The sequence below is a fragment of the Mobula birostris genome, chromosome 9 (assembly GCF_030028105.1).
Source record: "Mobula birostris isolate sMobBir1 chromosome 9, sMobBir1.hap1, whole genome shotgun sequence".
Lineage (NCBI taxonomy): Eukaryota > Metazoa > Chordata > Chondrichthyes > Myliobatiformes > Myliobatidae > Mobula > Mobula birostris.
In genome coordinates this window covers 133711232-133727828 of record NC_092378.1, presented here as the reverse complement: position 1 = coordinate 133727828, position 16597 = coordinate 133711232, and the positions used below count along the sequence as shown (strand labels likewise).

The 16597-nt window shown below is 38.7% G+C and overlaps 1 protein-coding gene across 2 annotated transcripts in view; it reads left to right on the top strand.

Annotated features, from left to right (window-relative positions):
• The window catches only part of cfap70 (cilia and flagella associated protein 70), an 86558-nt gene that overhangs the window by 53418 nt on the left and 16543 nt on the right, over positions 1-16597 (top strand). For both annotated transcript variants that reach the window (XM_072269534.1, XM_072269533.1), the window contains exons 17-23: positions 238-363; positions 1095-1228; positions 2298-2413; positions 5061-5231; positions 6378-6527; positions 10134-10300; positions 13575-13727. In XM_072269534.1, the coding sequence (XP_072125635.1) occupies positions 238-363; positions 1095-1228; positions 2298-2413; positions 5061-5231; positions 6378-6527; positions 10134-10300; positions 13575-13727 (1017 nt within the window). The remainder of the gene's footprint in view (positions 1-237; positions 364-1094; positions 1229-2297; positions 2414-5060; positions 5232-6377; positions 6528-10133; positions 10301-13574; positions 13728-16597) is intronic.

Here is a 16597-nt window from a genome sequence, read left to right as displayed (position 1 = left end):
CTTTCTCCTCCCCATTATTTTTGCATTGGTCATCCTACTTGGGCTTCAGCTGTAATACTAAATATATTTTCTCCTCTAGAATGCAAACAATTCAGAAAACAAGTTATTTAATTTTTAGTTCTTGCTGGACTATTGGAAGTTGTGATTTCTTTGAATTCTTCATTTATCTTATAACGTCAACAGAGCTTTGAATATTTACTAATTCAGGCCTAAATTATTATCTTTCTCTATGCCTAGATGTTGCATGTGGATCCTCCGGATCCTATTCCAGAATCATTTCTTAGTTCTGCTCAATTAAAACACTTCGCTAAAGAAGCTGAAGCGGGCAAAAACTTTGAACTTGCAAATAAATACCATTTAGAGGTGAGAGTTTGCATGTATAATATATTCGCTAGATAAGCTAATAAGCTAGTCTTTATTTCTCTGCTTTTGTTGTTTTGAAACAATTTGCCAGCACCATATCCTCAGTGCCAGTTTTCGTCTTGAGCCTAATTTATATTTCTCAGGAAGACGTTAGATGGGATTATCAGAACCATAAAATCGGCAGCAGCTCTTAAGGGGCAGATGAAATTGGTTAAAATTTCATGAGTTACAATAAGTGTGCAAATCATCTGTTTTGTTTTAGGAATTTTATAAAAAGTGTATTAGGCTCAATATCGACTGGGGACCTAATATTTGTTATTAATTTGCATCAAGGATACCTCTTTGATCTACCTGAATCAAAATGGGTTTAGATATGTTGAATTTGGGTTTGGAGGTTTGGCCCCTGATTTGGTCTTCTGCCCAACTTTCTATCAGGAAAGAGGCATATGTTCCACATTCAAGTTTTGTCTTTGGGTATTGGATACAGAAGACATTCAACACATAGTTCAGAGATGAACTGGATGTCACAGAGTCATAGAGTTATACAGCAAAGAAATAGACCCTTGGTTCCATGGTGAACAAGTTATCTATCTCAGTTCGTTACATTTCCCTGCATTTAACCTATATTCTGCTAATCCTTTACTATCCACATAACCTGTTCAAATGTGTTTTAAATCATTTGACTATGAGTCACAAACCTAAAAAGATATTAATTCACCTTTTGTTTACAGCGATTAACACATGACAAGTCAAGTCCTGACCACTGGTTTGACTATGGTACTTTCTACCTCTTGTTAAATGACTATGTCAAAGCAGAAGAATGCTTCCATAAGGCTATTGCAGTAGATCAAGAGCATGTAAATAGGTAAGAGTCCTACATTTTTATTGGGCTTTGAACAAAAAAAAGTGCAATTGAATAGGCAAGGGACTGCAGAAGCAGGAATCTGGAGCAAAAAGCACTCTGTTGGAGAAACGCAATATGTCAGGGAACAATTGTGAGGGTAGATTGGTAAATAGACAGTCAAACTTTCAAGTCAAAATGCTTCATTTAGACTAGGGTAGAGGGGAGATAGCCAGTATAAAGAGACAGGGGAGAGCAAGAACTGGCAAACAATAGGTGAATGCAGGTGAGAACACATGATAGGCTGATGGAGCACTAATAGCAAGAGAGGCTGTGATGTGATAGCTGAAGATAACAAAGGGCTGTATATGAAGGATTCTGATAGGAATATTCATCTACTACTCGAATTTAAGGTTACATCCTCTGCTGTTTCTTTTCACTCTCCTTCTGATCCCTCTTACTACAACACCTAATTACCCACTCCCCTTTCATCCCGTGTCATTCCTCTCTCCACTTACTCCATCTGCCCTTCACTTGCATTCCTCCCCCTTGGTTCCCTCTCCCATCATTTACTCACCTTGCCTCTATTATTTGGCTCTATGCTCCACCCTTCTTTACTATCTTGGGTTACACATCCTTTTCATTGTGGAAGCTGTGCACAACACTCATTCTTTACCTACAATCTACATCTCCAGATTCTGCTCTATATAGTCTTCTTTGCACTTGAGTTAGAATGGAATGATCAATTCTTATATAGCAGGTACCTCCTAAATTTCTTAAGGATATATAACATTCACCGTTCTTAAAAAAGTGATTCTGCATTTAAACACTACAAATGAACACAAGTAAGCTAATAAATAATTTCAGCAATTTAAATTATGTAGAGTAAGTCACAGATTGTGATTCAATGGTAAAGAATTGAAGGTAGAAAAAGTTTACTTATGATTTACATTAAGTAGAAGTGAGTGTACATCAGCATGTAGCTTTTCTGTAGACTTGGTTTGAAACATTTGCACACAAATTCTGCATCTGTATGATTTTACATTGTTCATTATGATTTCTGTGTTGATTCAGTCTGATCTTTTATGTCCAGCCTTATCCTGTGTGGTACTCTAGCATGCATGAATGAATACTATGAAGAAGCAGATAATTTCTTTGAGAGTGCCAGATGCTTTGAACCAAACAACATATTAGCTTGGACAATGCATGGTAAATCTTGATTCATCTTAAAATTCACTGTCGTATATCTTTAAAGAGCTTATATACAAGTTTGACCATTAGAAATGATCATTAATAAAGTTTATTTGTACTATGATTGAATTCTGCATACTAAGATAAATCTTGGTGTTTATTTACACTATAGACACTAAGAAGTAAATTGCAAATAAAGATATCCAGTTCCATCACACAAGCTTTCAAATTAAGATCAGAAATAATTTGTATTGAAAACTGACCTCCACTTTTTACTATAATTTCTTAGCCTACTTTAGATAGTGATTCAAAAGGTGCTGAGACCGGATAAAAAATGTGTAGCATTCTCTTTTTCGTCACATGATGTACAATCAGATATTATACATTAATATGTGTGCACGTGAATTCTGATCTGTCATGCCTAGGCATTTGCTTTCAAAAAAGAAAGTCATAATTTTTTGATTTGAATTGTTTATTGCTGAAAAACTCCCAAAAGGAATAAGAAAATGATAATTATAGACAACATTAAATCAAATGTTTGGATCAGCTTTTAAATTTGGATTTAAGTTCCAACAATTTGATTATTTGCATTTACATTCTTACCTTCAAATATGCAAATTGAAATAACATCCAATTGTATATGATTATTCACTGACTTTGCCTTTTGGAAATGTCTGAACGTGCATTTTTGTGTGCCTACTACTTGTTTATTTATTTATTTTTCACAGAACAGTTTTGACTCTGATACAATATTTAACATGAAATCATTCCTCTACTGGATTTTGGAAAAGGGAGGTGGAGGTGAAATGAGGGTAGAAGAAAGTATGACAGTCAATTGTTTTTTCCACTTTAGAATTTACTGTATTCAACAATATTAGTGGCTAAGCCAAGAGCTGCCAATATCTGAAAATATCTGTCTTTGAACTCAAAGCTCAGTTTATTCAGTGAACTGATAAAAAATCTCAAAGAGAACAGTTTTTGAGAATGCAGGCTGCATCTGCTAAGAATATGCAAATCAACCAATAAAAACAACTTTTTAAATTTTTAATTTGAGATATGGGCATCATGAGTAAGTCCAAGGTATCTGAGCTGTCCACAATTTCCGTTAAGAATCTTGTAGTGAATCACTACCTTGAATTTCTGCAGTCCTCATGGTGAATACACTTATTAGTGCTATGAGGTAAAGAGCAGCAGGATTTAGACCCAGAGATGATGAAAGAGTGCATTTTCAAGTTAGAATAGTGTGTGACATGGAAGAAGATCTGCCCAAAGTTAATTGAAAGGGGACCCTTGCAGGGATGATGATAGAGTAGTAATGGCAAGAGTTTCTGGGAGTATTTCAAAAGATGCTGGATCTTTTTATCTCAAAAAAGAAGCTTTCTAAATGGAGGTGATAACTGGCTGACAAGGGAAGTCAAAGACAGGATAAATGAAAAAGAGAGGGCATGTGATATTCCAGAAATCAGAGGGAAGCTGGAGGACTTAGAAGACCAACAGAAGGCAATTAAAAACAATAAGGAGAAAAAAGATTAAATATGTATGTATGCCAGCCAATAATATAAAACAACTAATATGTAAGGGTAAAAGAGAGATGAGTCGACAGTGGATGACATCAGAGTAGTAGTATTGGGAACAAAGAAACAATGGGTAAACTGATTAAGTATTTTGCGTTAGTTTTCGATGTGGAAAACACCAGCAGCAGAAGTGAGTGTAGTTATATTACTAAGGAGAAAGTGCTGAAAGGTTTGAAGGTGGACAAGCCACCTAGACCAGTTAGACTACAGCCCATTTTTCTGAAAGACGTATTTGAAGAAATTGTGCAGGCATTAGTAGTGATTTTTCAAGAATCACTGAAGTCAGGGATGGTTCCAAAGAAATGGAAAATTGTAAGTGTCACTACACTCTTTTAGAAGGGAGAGAGGAAAAAGACAGAAAATTATAGCCCGGTTAGCCTGAAAAGTGGTTGGTAAGATTTTAGAGTCCATTATTAAGTTTCAGAGTGCTTGGAAGCACATCATAAAATAGGCTGAAATCAGCATGGTTTCCTTGAGAGGACATTTTGCCTAACAAAACTGTTGGAATTCTTTGAGAAAGTAACAGGCGATACAAACAAAGGAGAGTCAGTGGATTTTGTTTACTTGGATTTTCAGAAGACTTTTGACAAGGTGCTGTACATGAGGCAGCTAAACAAGCTTAGAGCTTATAGTATTACTGGAAGGATACTGCCCAGCAACACAATACTTACATTACACATCAAAAACCAAGATAGTATGGTGACTGGAAATTTGAAATAAAAATAGATGTTGCAGATACTTAATAGATCTGGGTAGAATTGATGAAAGAACTTTAATTTTAAGCTTTAATTCAGTTTTTCTTTCCACAGATGCTGCTGATCTGATTAATTCCCATATTTTCTGTTTTTACTTGCTTTGAATTTACCTTGCTGTTAGTTGTTAAAAATAAGTTGATGTGCACGAGTACATTCTTTTAACAAATATGATAAACAGATTCTATAACTTGCTAAATGAAGTAAGAAACATTGGAAAATAATTCTTATGGGTATTTAATCAGATCTAGATATGTCTTGCTATATTTTCATTGTTTGAAATATTAATAAAACATATCAATCAGTTTATAGTTTTCAATTGAATTTTTGTGTATTCAGGATTGTTTTATGAAAGTCAGGATCAGACAATTCTAGCAGAAATGGCTTTTTCAGAGGCAAAAAAACTTCAAGCAGCAACTGAAACACTGAAAAAGTCTCTGGATGAAGTGGTTGTTGATAAAGCAAAAATAACCAAGGTTCCAGAAACTGAACCTAAGGAAGATAAAAAAGGTAAAATAATTTGGATAGTTTGCCAGCTGAATGCAATTAGCACCCATATTTAACCAAATGATCTAGTCTATGAAACTGATGTTTAGGGTAATGAATGAGGATATGGAGAGTAATACCTTTTTAATATCAAAGATAGGTGGTTGGACTCTGTTTTGGATGAGATGCAATTTCTTGTTTCTAGCACTCTGTTACTTACAAGTTATCAGCCCCATCATCTTGGTCTTGGTGGTTTCTTTGCTGAAGGATTGTTAAATTTCTGAAATCATCATTGAATTTCTCTACTTCTGACCTAACGACGGAAGGAAGATCACTAATTAACATAGCTGAGCAAGACATTGTCCTGTGGATGTCATGAATATCCTCCAGGTTTTGCTGAGTAAATGCCATTTGATAGCACTGTCAATAATATCCCCTATTACTTTCATGGTTTGGAGTCAGGATATATTGGCAATAATGATTAAGACTGAATTGTTCTGCTTTTCTGTAATGAGGACATGTATGAACAATTTTCCACAATGTTAGTAGATCCCAAAATTGTAATTGTACTGGAAATAGAGAAGTGAAGGGCTGGAACTGAGATATTGTCTGGTTCCATAACTTTTGTTTATCATTATTCAACTGTGGATTGAATTGTTCGAGGATTACACTCTGTGATGGTAGGTATTTGTTCTGAACTTCTGGCTGAACGTAGTGGAGTAGAATGGGTATATATTCTATAGAGATAAGTACAATTAAGATGATATCAATGAAATGTGGAAAAAAATCTTTAGCAGACCTGACATTGTAGATAATGAATATCTATTTTCCCGGCTGGTAAGTCTTCGTGCTCAGATTTAGAGTCTCAGGCTGACTAATTGTACCTTAAGATTGACATAAGGAGAAATGTCTCCTTTCAGAAGAATATGAGCTTTGGAATTTTGTACTAAGAAAGCTGTGGATGCTTAGTTAATGAATATATTTATGACTTAAGATCATTTGGAAATCAAGAAATATAGAGATATACTGGTAAACTGGAGTTGATTAAAACCGCAATAGTTTTTGTGAGTACTGAAGAGGATCAAATGATTATTTCACTTATTGCTACTATTTTTCATGTTATTTTTTAACCTACACTCATGAATATAATCTTGTTTGCTTTTTCCTTAGATCCACAAATTGCCTTAGTTCAAAGTGAACCTGTAATTTCTGACAGCATTAGTGCACGTTCCATTGCAACTCCTGAAGAGATGGCTACCAACGCAATTCCAAAATCTGATTCTTCAACCAGCCAAAAAAGAAAGAAGTCTATTGACGAAGGTCTAATGATATTTTACTGTATTTCTTTTTTTTCCGGTTCCTTTCCATTTTCTTATTTTTTGCCTTTAATATCCTGCCCTTTGAGACATGAATTATGCCCTTTAATAGAATTATATTTTACATTCATCCTGAATTTAAGAGTGTACAACCTGCTCATGTTTGAAATTTAAACAGAACCCAACCACAGGCAACTTGAATATGACCTGTATCAGAGGACTTAAATTCTCTTTTATGTATGACCTATAGTTGAATACCATCAACATGGCTGGAATCACCAGCACCTTCAAGTAGCAGAATCAGCACCGTGTGGCAATTGGGATGTTTCTATGCAACTACACATTATTTTCCCTTTCTCCCTTTTGGCTTTAATCATCAGGTCCTTATTTTGTGTATTTTGTTCCACTTTTGTAAAAAAACCACTTTATTTACAGTATTAAATTAAAAAGATAATTATGCACTCTAGCTTACCATCAGTCCCATCAGTTCACCTCCACCTCCCTTTCTCAAGGTTCACCCTGGTAAGGTCTAACCTTGAAAGAAGGGCAGGAAATCGGTGCATCTGTGCCTCCTCTTTCCAGATACTATGCTCAGCACATCAGCAAGTGGATCTGAGAGTGAGTAGTGCACTGAACTTAGGAAGGCTGAGGCTATGTTCCTCAGACCAAGGACAGTTGGTACAAGGTTGATTCACGCAGGAGACTGCCCTGACTTGTCAGGAGCTGCTGGTCTATTGGCATTGTATTTAAACCTCACCTCCAAGCCAAATGCATAATTTTCTAGTTATCTCACTTGCAATGGACAGCCAGTGATTTCCATCACACACTGGATGATACTTTGGAGAGGGTCCTCATTTTCCAACCAGCTTTGATTTAGTCCGAAAAAATTGCTCTTAGTTTTTTTTACCACTGATTTGGCCTCCTATTAGTTTGCTGTGGCATCAAGGTTGTGAGCACTTTGGTTTGGCTTCAGATTGAGTAAAGGCCCAGAAAACAAAGTCTGTGCCATAAAAATACAGTGGTTGCCTTGGGAATGCAACCTGGACTAGTGTTGTAAGTCTAAGAGATGTGCAAGATAGTTGACATTTCCAATGCTGAGGTTGCCTGGAAAATAAAACAATATCAGTAAAGTTCATGTGTTAAATCTGTGCTTTCATTGGATACAGGCACAGATTCAAACAAGACCCAATGAGTTTGGTTTCCTCACAAAAGCACACAACACTGTAGCAGAAATGTCGCATAATTAATATTTGCTCTTAATTCTTGTGCCAACATTCAGTGGCTAAGTATTCACATGTACCATTTATGAACACAAGTAAACATATGGAGGAGATGAAGAGAAAAATTATACAATAAAGGAGCAAATGATATTAAAATCTATTCAACCAACACACACAAAAAATGCTGGTGAACGAGCAGGCCAGGCAGCATCTATAGGAAGAGGTACAGTCGATGTTTCGGGCCGAGACTCTTTGTCAGGAATAACTGAAAGAAGAGGTAGTAAGAGGTTTGGAAGTGGGAGGGGGAGGGGGAGATCCGAAATGATAGGAGAAGGCAGGAGGGGGAGGGATGGAGCCAAGAGCTGGACAGTTGATTGGCAAAAGGGATATGAGAGGATCATGGGACGGGAGGCCTAGGGAGAAAGAAAGGGGGAGGGGGGAAAACCCTGAGGATGGGCAAGGAGTTATACTGAGAGGGACAGAGAGAGAGGGAAAAAAGGGAAAATAAATAAATAAATAAGGGATGGGGTACGAAGGCGAGGTGGGGCATTAACGGAAGTTAGAGAATTCAGTGTTCATGCCATCAGGTTGGAGGCTACCCAGACGGAATATAAGGTGTTGTTCCTCCAACCTGAGTATGGCTTCATCTTGACAGTAGAGGAGACCATGGATAGACATAGCAGATTGGGAATGGGACGAGGAATTAAAATGTGTGGCCACTGGGGGATCCTGCTTTCTCTGGCGGACAGAGCGTAGATGTTCAGCGAAACGGTCTCCCAGCCTGCGTCAGGTCTCGCCAATATATAGAAGGCCACATTGGGAGCGCCGGACACAGTATATCACCCCAGCCGACTCACAGGTGAAGTTTTTCCTCACCCGGAAGGACTGTCTGGGGCCCTGAATGGTGGTGAGGGAAGAAGTGTAAGGGCATGTATAGCACTTGTTCCGCTTACAAGGATAAGTGCTGGGAGGGAGATCGATGGGAAGGGATGGGGGGAACGAATGGACAAGGGAGCCGTATAGGGAGCGATCCCTGTGGAGAGTGGAGGGAGGGAGGGAAAGATGTGCTTAGTGGTGGGATCCCGTTGGAGGTGGCGGAAGTTGCGGAGAATTATATGTTGGACCCGGAGGCTGGTGGGGTGGTAGGTGAGGACAAGGGGAACCCTATTCCTAGTGGGATGGCGGGAGGATGGGGGTGACAGCAGATGTGCGTGAAATGGGAGAGGTGCGTTTGAGGGCAGAGTTGATGGTGGAGGAAGGGAAGCCCCTTTCTTTAAAAAATGAGGACATCTCCTTCGTCCTGGAATGAAAAGCCTCATCCTGAGAGCAGATGCGGTGGAGACAGAGGAATTGCGAGAAGGGGATGGCATTTTTGCAAGAGACAGGGTGGGAAGAGGAATAGTCCAGGTAGCTGTGAGAGTCCGTAGGCTTATAGTACACATCAGTAGATAAGCTGTCTCCAGAGACAGAAACAGAAAGATCTAGAAAGGGGAGGGAGGTGTTGGAAATGGACCAGGTAAACTTGAGGGCAGGGTGAAAGTTGGAGGCAAAGTTAATGAAGTCAAGGAGCTCAGCATGCGTGCAGGAAACAGCGCCAATGCAGTCGTCGATGTAGTGAAGGAAAAGTGGGGGACAGATACCAGTATGGGCTTGGAACATAGATTGTTCCACAAAGCCAACAAAAAGGCAGGCATAGCCGGGACCCATGCGGGTGCCCATGGCTACACCTTTATTTTGGAGGAAGTGGGAAGAGCCAAAGGAGAAATTATTAAGAGTAAGAACTAATTCTGCTAGATGGAGGAGAGTGGTGGCAGAGGGAAACTGGTTAGGTCTGGAATCCAAAAAGAAGTGGAGAGCTTTGAGGCCTTCCTGGTGGGGGATGGAGGTATATAGGGACTGGACATCCATGGTGAAAATAAAGTGGTGGGGGCCAGGGGACTTAAAATCATTGAAAAAATTCAGAGCGTGAGAAGTGTCATGAACATAGGCGGGAAGGGATTGAACAAGGGGGAATAAAACAGTGTCGAGGTATGCAGAAATGAGTTCAGTGGGGCAGGAGCAAGCTGAGACAATGGGTCTACCTGGACAGGCAGGTTTGTGGATCTTGGGTAGGAGGTAGAAATGGGAAGTGCAGGGTGTGGGAACTATAAGGTTGGTAGCAGTGGATGGGAGATCCCCTGAGCTGATAAAGTTGGTGATGGTGTGTGAGACAATGGCCTGGTGCTCCTTAGTGGGGTCATGGTCGAGGGGTAAATAAGAGGAGGTATCTGCGAAAATCTATTCTGTGGTTCAAACAACTTCAAGAATACTGAATGTTGCTCCAACTTCAAAACAAATATTCATGAAGAATTTAAAGTAGTAGATTTAAAAAATTGTTTTATCTTTTACAGAAACAAAACAAAACACTGTTCCCATTGGCAGTCCCTTGATAACAAAGCAACAAAAACCTGTACCCATTCCAGTGGCTAAACAGCCACCAAAAGGGACTACTTCTGACTTTACAAGAAGTATTTACATGCAGACAGCAATGTTTCTGTTGGAGGTTAATGCATTGCAGGTTAGTTTTAATTGTTCCTTCAGGAAAGCTTTCTTGTAATATGGCATCTTATTACATTTTGGAAATAGGTGTGTATTGAATTGTCATCGTTATGGAGACAGAATGGTTTGAAGCATGGAGGCAACCAAAATTTTTAAAAATGTATTCAGAATGAGAAAGTAGCCTTTACAAGTTCCCAGTGATTACCACATTTGCTGCATCCTCTCACTGAATGAACTTCCAGTGCAGCACTGTTTAAGTCTCAAAATACAAGTTGGGCCTTGTACAGTGTCATGTATGATACTCAAGGCAATTCCAGAAAGAGCCAGTGATCTTAACAAGCAAAAAGTGAAACTTGCTGTTCATAATTAGATAAAGATGAATCAACGAAAAATTTTGTATGAATGAGTTTGTCATAGGAAGCTGTAGGATCTTATATAAGATGATGATCACTTTTAGTCTGCTTAAGATGAAAGTTCAAATTAGTGTGTGTGTATGTGTATATATTTTTTTTTCACAGGAAATAGTTTGTGGACCCTTTGCAATTACCTGGTTTTCTGCATTAATTACTCATAAAATGTAGTGTGATCTTCATCTAAGTCACAATAATAGACAAACACAATCCGCCTAAACTATTACCACACAAACAATTGTGCTTCTTCTCATCAATTCTGAAAAACAATCACAGTCTAGATTCAAAAAAAATGTGAACCTCTGGGGTAAATCCTTCTACAAAAGCTATTTGGAGTCATATGATCCAATCAATGAGATGACATTGGAGATGTGGATTGTTGAGGTGCCCTGCCCTATAAAAAAGACACATAAAGTCAGCTTACTGCTCTTCTCAAGAAAGATCTGTTTATATATACTATGCCTCGATCAAAATAACTTTCAGAGGACTTTAGAAGAAGAATTGTAGAGATGCATGAAGCTGGAAAAGGTTTCAAAAGCATTTCTAAAGTTCATTGCAAGAGAAATTGTCTACAAATGGAGGAAATTCAGTACTGTTGCTACTCTCCCTAGGAGTGGGTGCCCTGCAAAATTCACACCAAGAGCACATTGTGCAATGCTGAAGGCAGTGAAAAAGAACCCAAAGATAACAGCAAAGAACTTGCAGAAATCTCTAGAACTTGCTAAAGTCTCTGTTCATATATCCGCTGTAAGAAACACACTGAACAAGAATGGAGTTCATGAAAGGACACCACAGAGGAAATCACTGCTCTCAAAAAAAATATTGCTGTACGTCTCAAGTTTGCAAAAGACGCTTCTGGGAAAATGTTCTGTGGACAGACGAGACAAAAGTTGAACTTTTTGGCAGAAATGCACACCGCTATGTTTGGAGGGAAAAGGGCACACACTCACACCAAAGCCTCATTCCAACTGTGGGGCATGGTGGAAGGAGCATCAATGGTTTGGAGCTGCTTTGCTGCCTCTGGGCCTGGACAGTTTGCAATCACTGAGGGAACAATGAATTCAAAGTTGTGTCAAGACATTTTACAGGAGAATGCCAGGGTAGCAGTTCATCACCTGAAGCTGAATAGAAGTTCGATAATGCAAAAAGACAATGATCTGAAAAACAAGAGTAAATCAACAACAGAATGGTTTAAAAAGAAGAAAATTTGTGTTTTGGAATGGCCAAGTTGAAGTCCATACCTTAACCCAGTTGAGTTGCATCTTAGGAACATAGAAAACCTACAGCACCATACAGGCCCTTCAGCCCACAATGCTGTGCTGAACATGTACTTATTTTAGAAATTACCTAGGGTTACCCATAGCCCTCTATTTTTCTAAGCTCCATGTACCTGTCCAGGAGTCTCCTAAAAGACCCTATCATATCTGCCTCCACCATCGTCGCTAGCAGTCCATTTCATGCGCATCTTCATGCAAGATATCCAGTAATATTGATGAACTGAAACAGTTTTGTATAGAGGAATGGTCTAAAATTCCTCTTAACTATTGTGCAAGTCTGATCAGCAGCTACAGGAAACATTTGGTGGAGGTTATTGCTACTAAAGGGGGTTCTACCAGTTATAAGTACCAGGGTTCACATACTTTTTTCCAGCCTGACTATGAATGATTAAACAATGTGTTCAATAAAGACAAGAAAAGTCAAATCTTTTTTTTTTAGTTGGGCAGATTGTGTTTGTCTATTATTGTGGCTTAGATGAAGATCAGACCATATTTTATGAGTGATTAATGCAGAAAACCAGGTTCAGAAAGGGTTCAGAAACCTTTTCTTGCAACTGTATAGATATAAAACTGTATATATCTTTAGTGAGCGGTGTCTCAGAAGGGCAGTTTCCATTATTAAGGACCTCCAGGGCCCAGGGCATGCCATTTTCTCACTGTTACCATCAGGTAGGAGATACAGAAGCCTGAAGGCACACACTCAGCGATTCAGGAGCAGCTTCTTCCCCTCTGCCATCCGATTCCTAAATGGACATTGAATCTTTGGGCATTACCTCACTTTTTTTTTAATATACAGTATTTCTGTTGCACATTTTAAAAAATCTATTCAATATACGTAATTGATTTACTTGTTTTTTTTAATTATTATTTTTATTTTTATTTTTATTATTTTTTTCTCTGCTAGATTATATATTGCATTGAACTACTGCTGCTAAGTTAACAAATTTCACATCACACACCAGTGATAACAAATCTGATTCTGATTCTGATATACACACACACTATACAAATGTACTGTATAGTGTATATACCTAATAAATATTTACAAAAATTTATGTTTAAAATTAGATAGTTATTTGGAAATTTGAAGAACTAAGATTCAATAATCCAGACCTTAAGAGAAAAAAGTTCAACTTTACTTGCTCAGCAAGTGTACAGCAACTACTTGTTGGATTACTATTAGTCTAATTTTTTCCCATGGAGGTTTTTTAAAGTGGGAAATTGGAGAAATTCAGCACCTTGTAATTTTCCACTTTCCAATTAGCTCCTTTAGCTGCTTTTAGGCCTCTTCCAAAGCTAATGGTTTTGAGGGTCTCCAAGTATTAATCATGTTCTATTTCCTTTCAATATTGTACTGTAAGTATGTCTGAGTCTATTTTCAGGAAGTGTATAAATCCTGTAATCTCTGCCTTAACTTATCATTCTAATTGATCAACAAAGTGGTTTATCAACCAGTGAATCCTTAATAGAGCTTCATTAATGCATTATTTTCAATGAATTTATCTGGTTCTTTTGTTCTCTCTCTTCAAGAAACTTACCAAATTTAGATTTGCACTCATGTTGTAGAGCCAAAGTCAACTCCTGAAATCTTTTTTATTGTTATTAGTTTGTATCAAGAGCTTTGGCACATGAGCTGATTTGCAGCGAAAGTGGGTTAAGCTGTGAATATCACGTGGTTCTTGCTCGACTTCATATGCAGCAGGGGGAATTTGGAAAAGCAGAAGTATGTCTTGCAGAAGCAGAACGTATCAATCATCAGGTATGAGTTCAGATAGTAAATTAAAGTGGACTGAAAATCTCTCTGTCCCTCTGTTCTGGAGCAACACAGTGCTGCACAATACTCCAGTCCACCCTGTTGTTTCTCATGCTCCTCTTCCTTTCTCATTATTACGTAGAACGGGAGCTTGGTCATTCGTGGGCCCATTTATCTGCTCAAGGTTTTTTGCTATAAAGCATAAACCAATATCCCAAAAATGTGTGTGGATCTGAGACAAAATGCAATTTACAGACTCAAGAACTACATATACATAATTATTTTAAGTGATACTCTGTTCCAATGCATTATTGGCAATTTTCACATGGGGATGGGGGAGGTGGTGGGAGCTATCCAAATGAGCAGCAGACATCTTTGTTGGAATTTGTGTTGGTCATTCAGTTTCTTGAGTCTGTTATATAAGAACTTACAAAAATGGGGATAGATCATGTGGCCCTTTAGGCAAGCTCCACTACTTAATATGGCCGCAGCAGATCTAATCTGATCATAATCTTTGACTTCATTGACTCAGTCTTCTTGACTCTCTCAGAGAATTCCAAAGATTCACAAAGTCCTGAGAGATGAAATTTCCCTCTAGCTGCTGATTTAAAGGGCTTACCTCTTACTTTGAAAGTATGCTTTGTTGTTTCAAACCCCCACAAGTAAACATTTCAGCATTTACCATTAGAAGTCACATTAGAATTGGCGTTTTTATAAACTGACCTCTTCTTCTTCCAGACCCAGTAACTATTAGCTCAACTTGTTCAATCTTCCCTCATAAGACAACTATTTATTTCCAGGAATCAGAACCTCAAACAAGAGAAAATCTGCAGATGCTGGAAATCCAAGCAGCACACATAAAATGCTGGAGGAACTCAGCAGGCCAGGCAGCATCTATGGAAGAAGTATATCGAAGTTTTGGGCTGAGACTAGTCCTGCTGAAGGGTCTGCCCTGAAAGGTCGACTGTACTTTTTCCACGGATGCTGCCTGGCTTGCTGAGTTCCTCCAGTATTTTGTGTGTGTTGCTAATCAGAATCTCTGCCATATTCCTTCTTATACAATATCTACTACTCCAGGTGCCTGTACTATGTAGAGGTACAGCAAACTTTCAAACACCAGCCTCTTGATTATAAAGGACAACTGTCCATTTGTCTTCTTTCTATTCTACTATTGGCTTACATAATCATTCATAGCTCAACTCCTTTTAATCATCCTTATATCTGAAAATCCAACACCTAACAAAGATCTATCCACTTCACTCTTAAATTTTAATGGATCAAACATCCACAACTTTTTTTTGGATCATGTTACAAAATTTCACTGCCTTTTATATGGAGCTGTGCTTACTCATTTTTGTAAAAGTCTGATGATTCTAATTTTCTACTCTGTCTGGTTTCCTCAATAATTGAAATTATTTTCTCAGGCCGGCTGGTGGCGCAATGACATTGGCGCCGGACCTGGGAGCAGAGGTTCCCGGGTTTGAAACTAGTCAGGTCCGCTCCCGAGTATGCTTTGCCGGGTTGAGAGTTGAGATCGCAACTTGACCTCGTAAAATAAAGGGAAAATACTGCGAAAATGTCTGTGTGAGGAGTGGCGCGCCACATAGAAACATAGAAGCATAGAAAATAGGTGCAGGAGTAGGCCATTCGGCCCTTCGAGCCTGCACCGCCGTTCAGCACGATCATGGCTGATCATCCAACTTAGAAATTTTACTGTTCACCTTACTACTTTTTGCTGCTACCCTCATTTTACACCCCTCTGTCTCTCTGCACTTGTTCCCATCCCCCTGCCACATTAGTTTAAGTTCTCCTGAACAACAGTAGCAAACGCTCCGTCGAGGACATTGGTTCCAGTCCAGCCCAGGTGCAGACCGTCCTGTTTGTCCCGGTCCCACCTCCTCCAGAACTGGTTCCAATGCCCCAGAAATTTGAATCCCTCCCCCTTGCACCATATTTCATGCCACGTATTCATCTGAAATATCCTCCTATTTCTACTCTGACTAGCACGTGGCACTGGTAGTAATCCAGAGATTATTACCTTTGTGGTCCTACTTTTTAGTTTATCTCCTAACTCCCTAAATTCACCTTGTAGGACCTCATCCTGTTTTTTACTCTCTCTCGCTCCGCGCCTTGTAAAAGCCATGAAAAAGACATCATCACAGATGCACGCATGGACACGCAGGTACACACGCACACGCAGACGCACACGCACTGACTCGCACGCACGCAGGCACATGCCAAAAAAAAAGAAATTATTTTCTCTATCATTCTTAATAAATCCTTTACTCATTTTAAATGTCAATTAAGCTTGCTGCAGTATCCTTATTTTGTTGTTGATACCCCTAATGTTGCTGCTTATGTTCGGAGGCCCCTAATGTTGCTGCTTGTGTGCACTTGCATGTTTCACGCACAGAAGAATCAGAAACTCCATATACAGTATGCGTGAGTGTGTGTGTATGTGTTCATATTCATTCCCAGGCTACTTTTATTGACAAACTTTACCTTTTTGCAACCTTTAAATTTCTCACTCCCTGAGCGTCACCTGTCCAGTCTACATTTTCACTAATTTTGTACTCTTTTAAAGTTCTTTCCAACTTCCTGCAGTCATGGACTCCAGAAATGATTACTCTTCTATAATGCTGTGAATTTGATGCAGCCTGGATGGACCAAGGAGAAATAAACACATTTTCAAGTCTTCTAATGCTGCATTTTGTTTCCCCAAATCATGATGAGTTCTGCCACCCTTAATATTACTGTACAGGGACAATCTTGTGTGATTTTGGTTGGGAATGTCTTACTGTTCTATTTCTCTAGTCTGCTCAATCTCAGTGTAAGCTTTGAAAATTCTCATGTATTCCACACAATTTTCATACAAT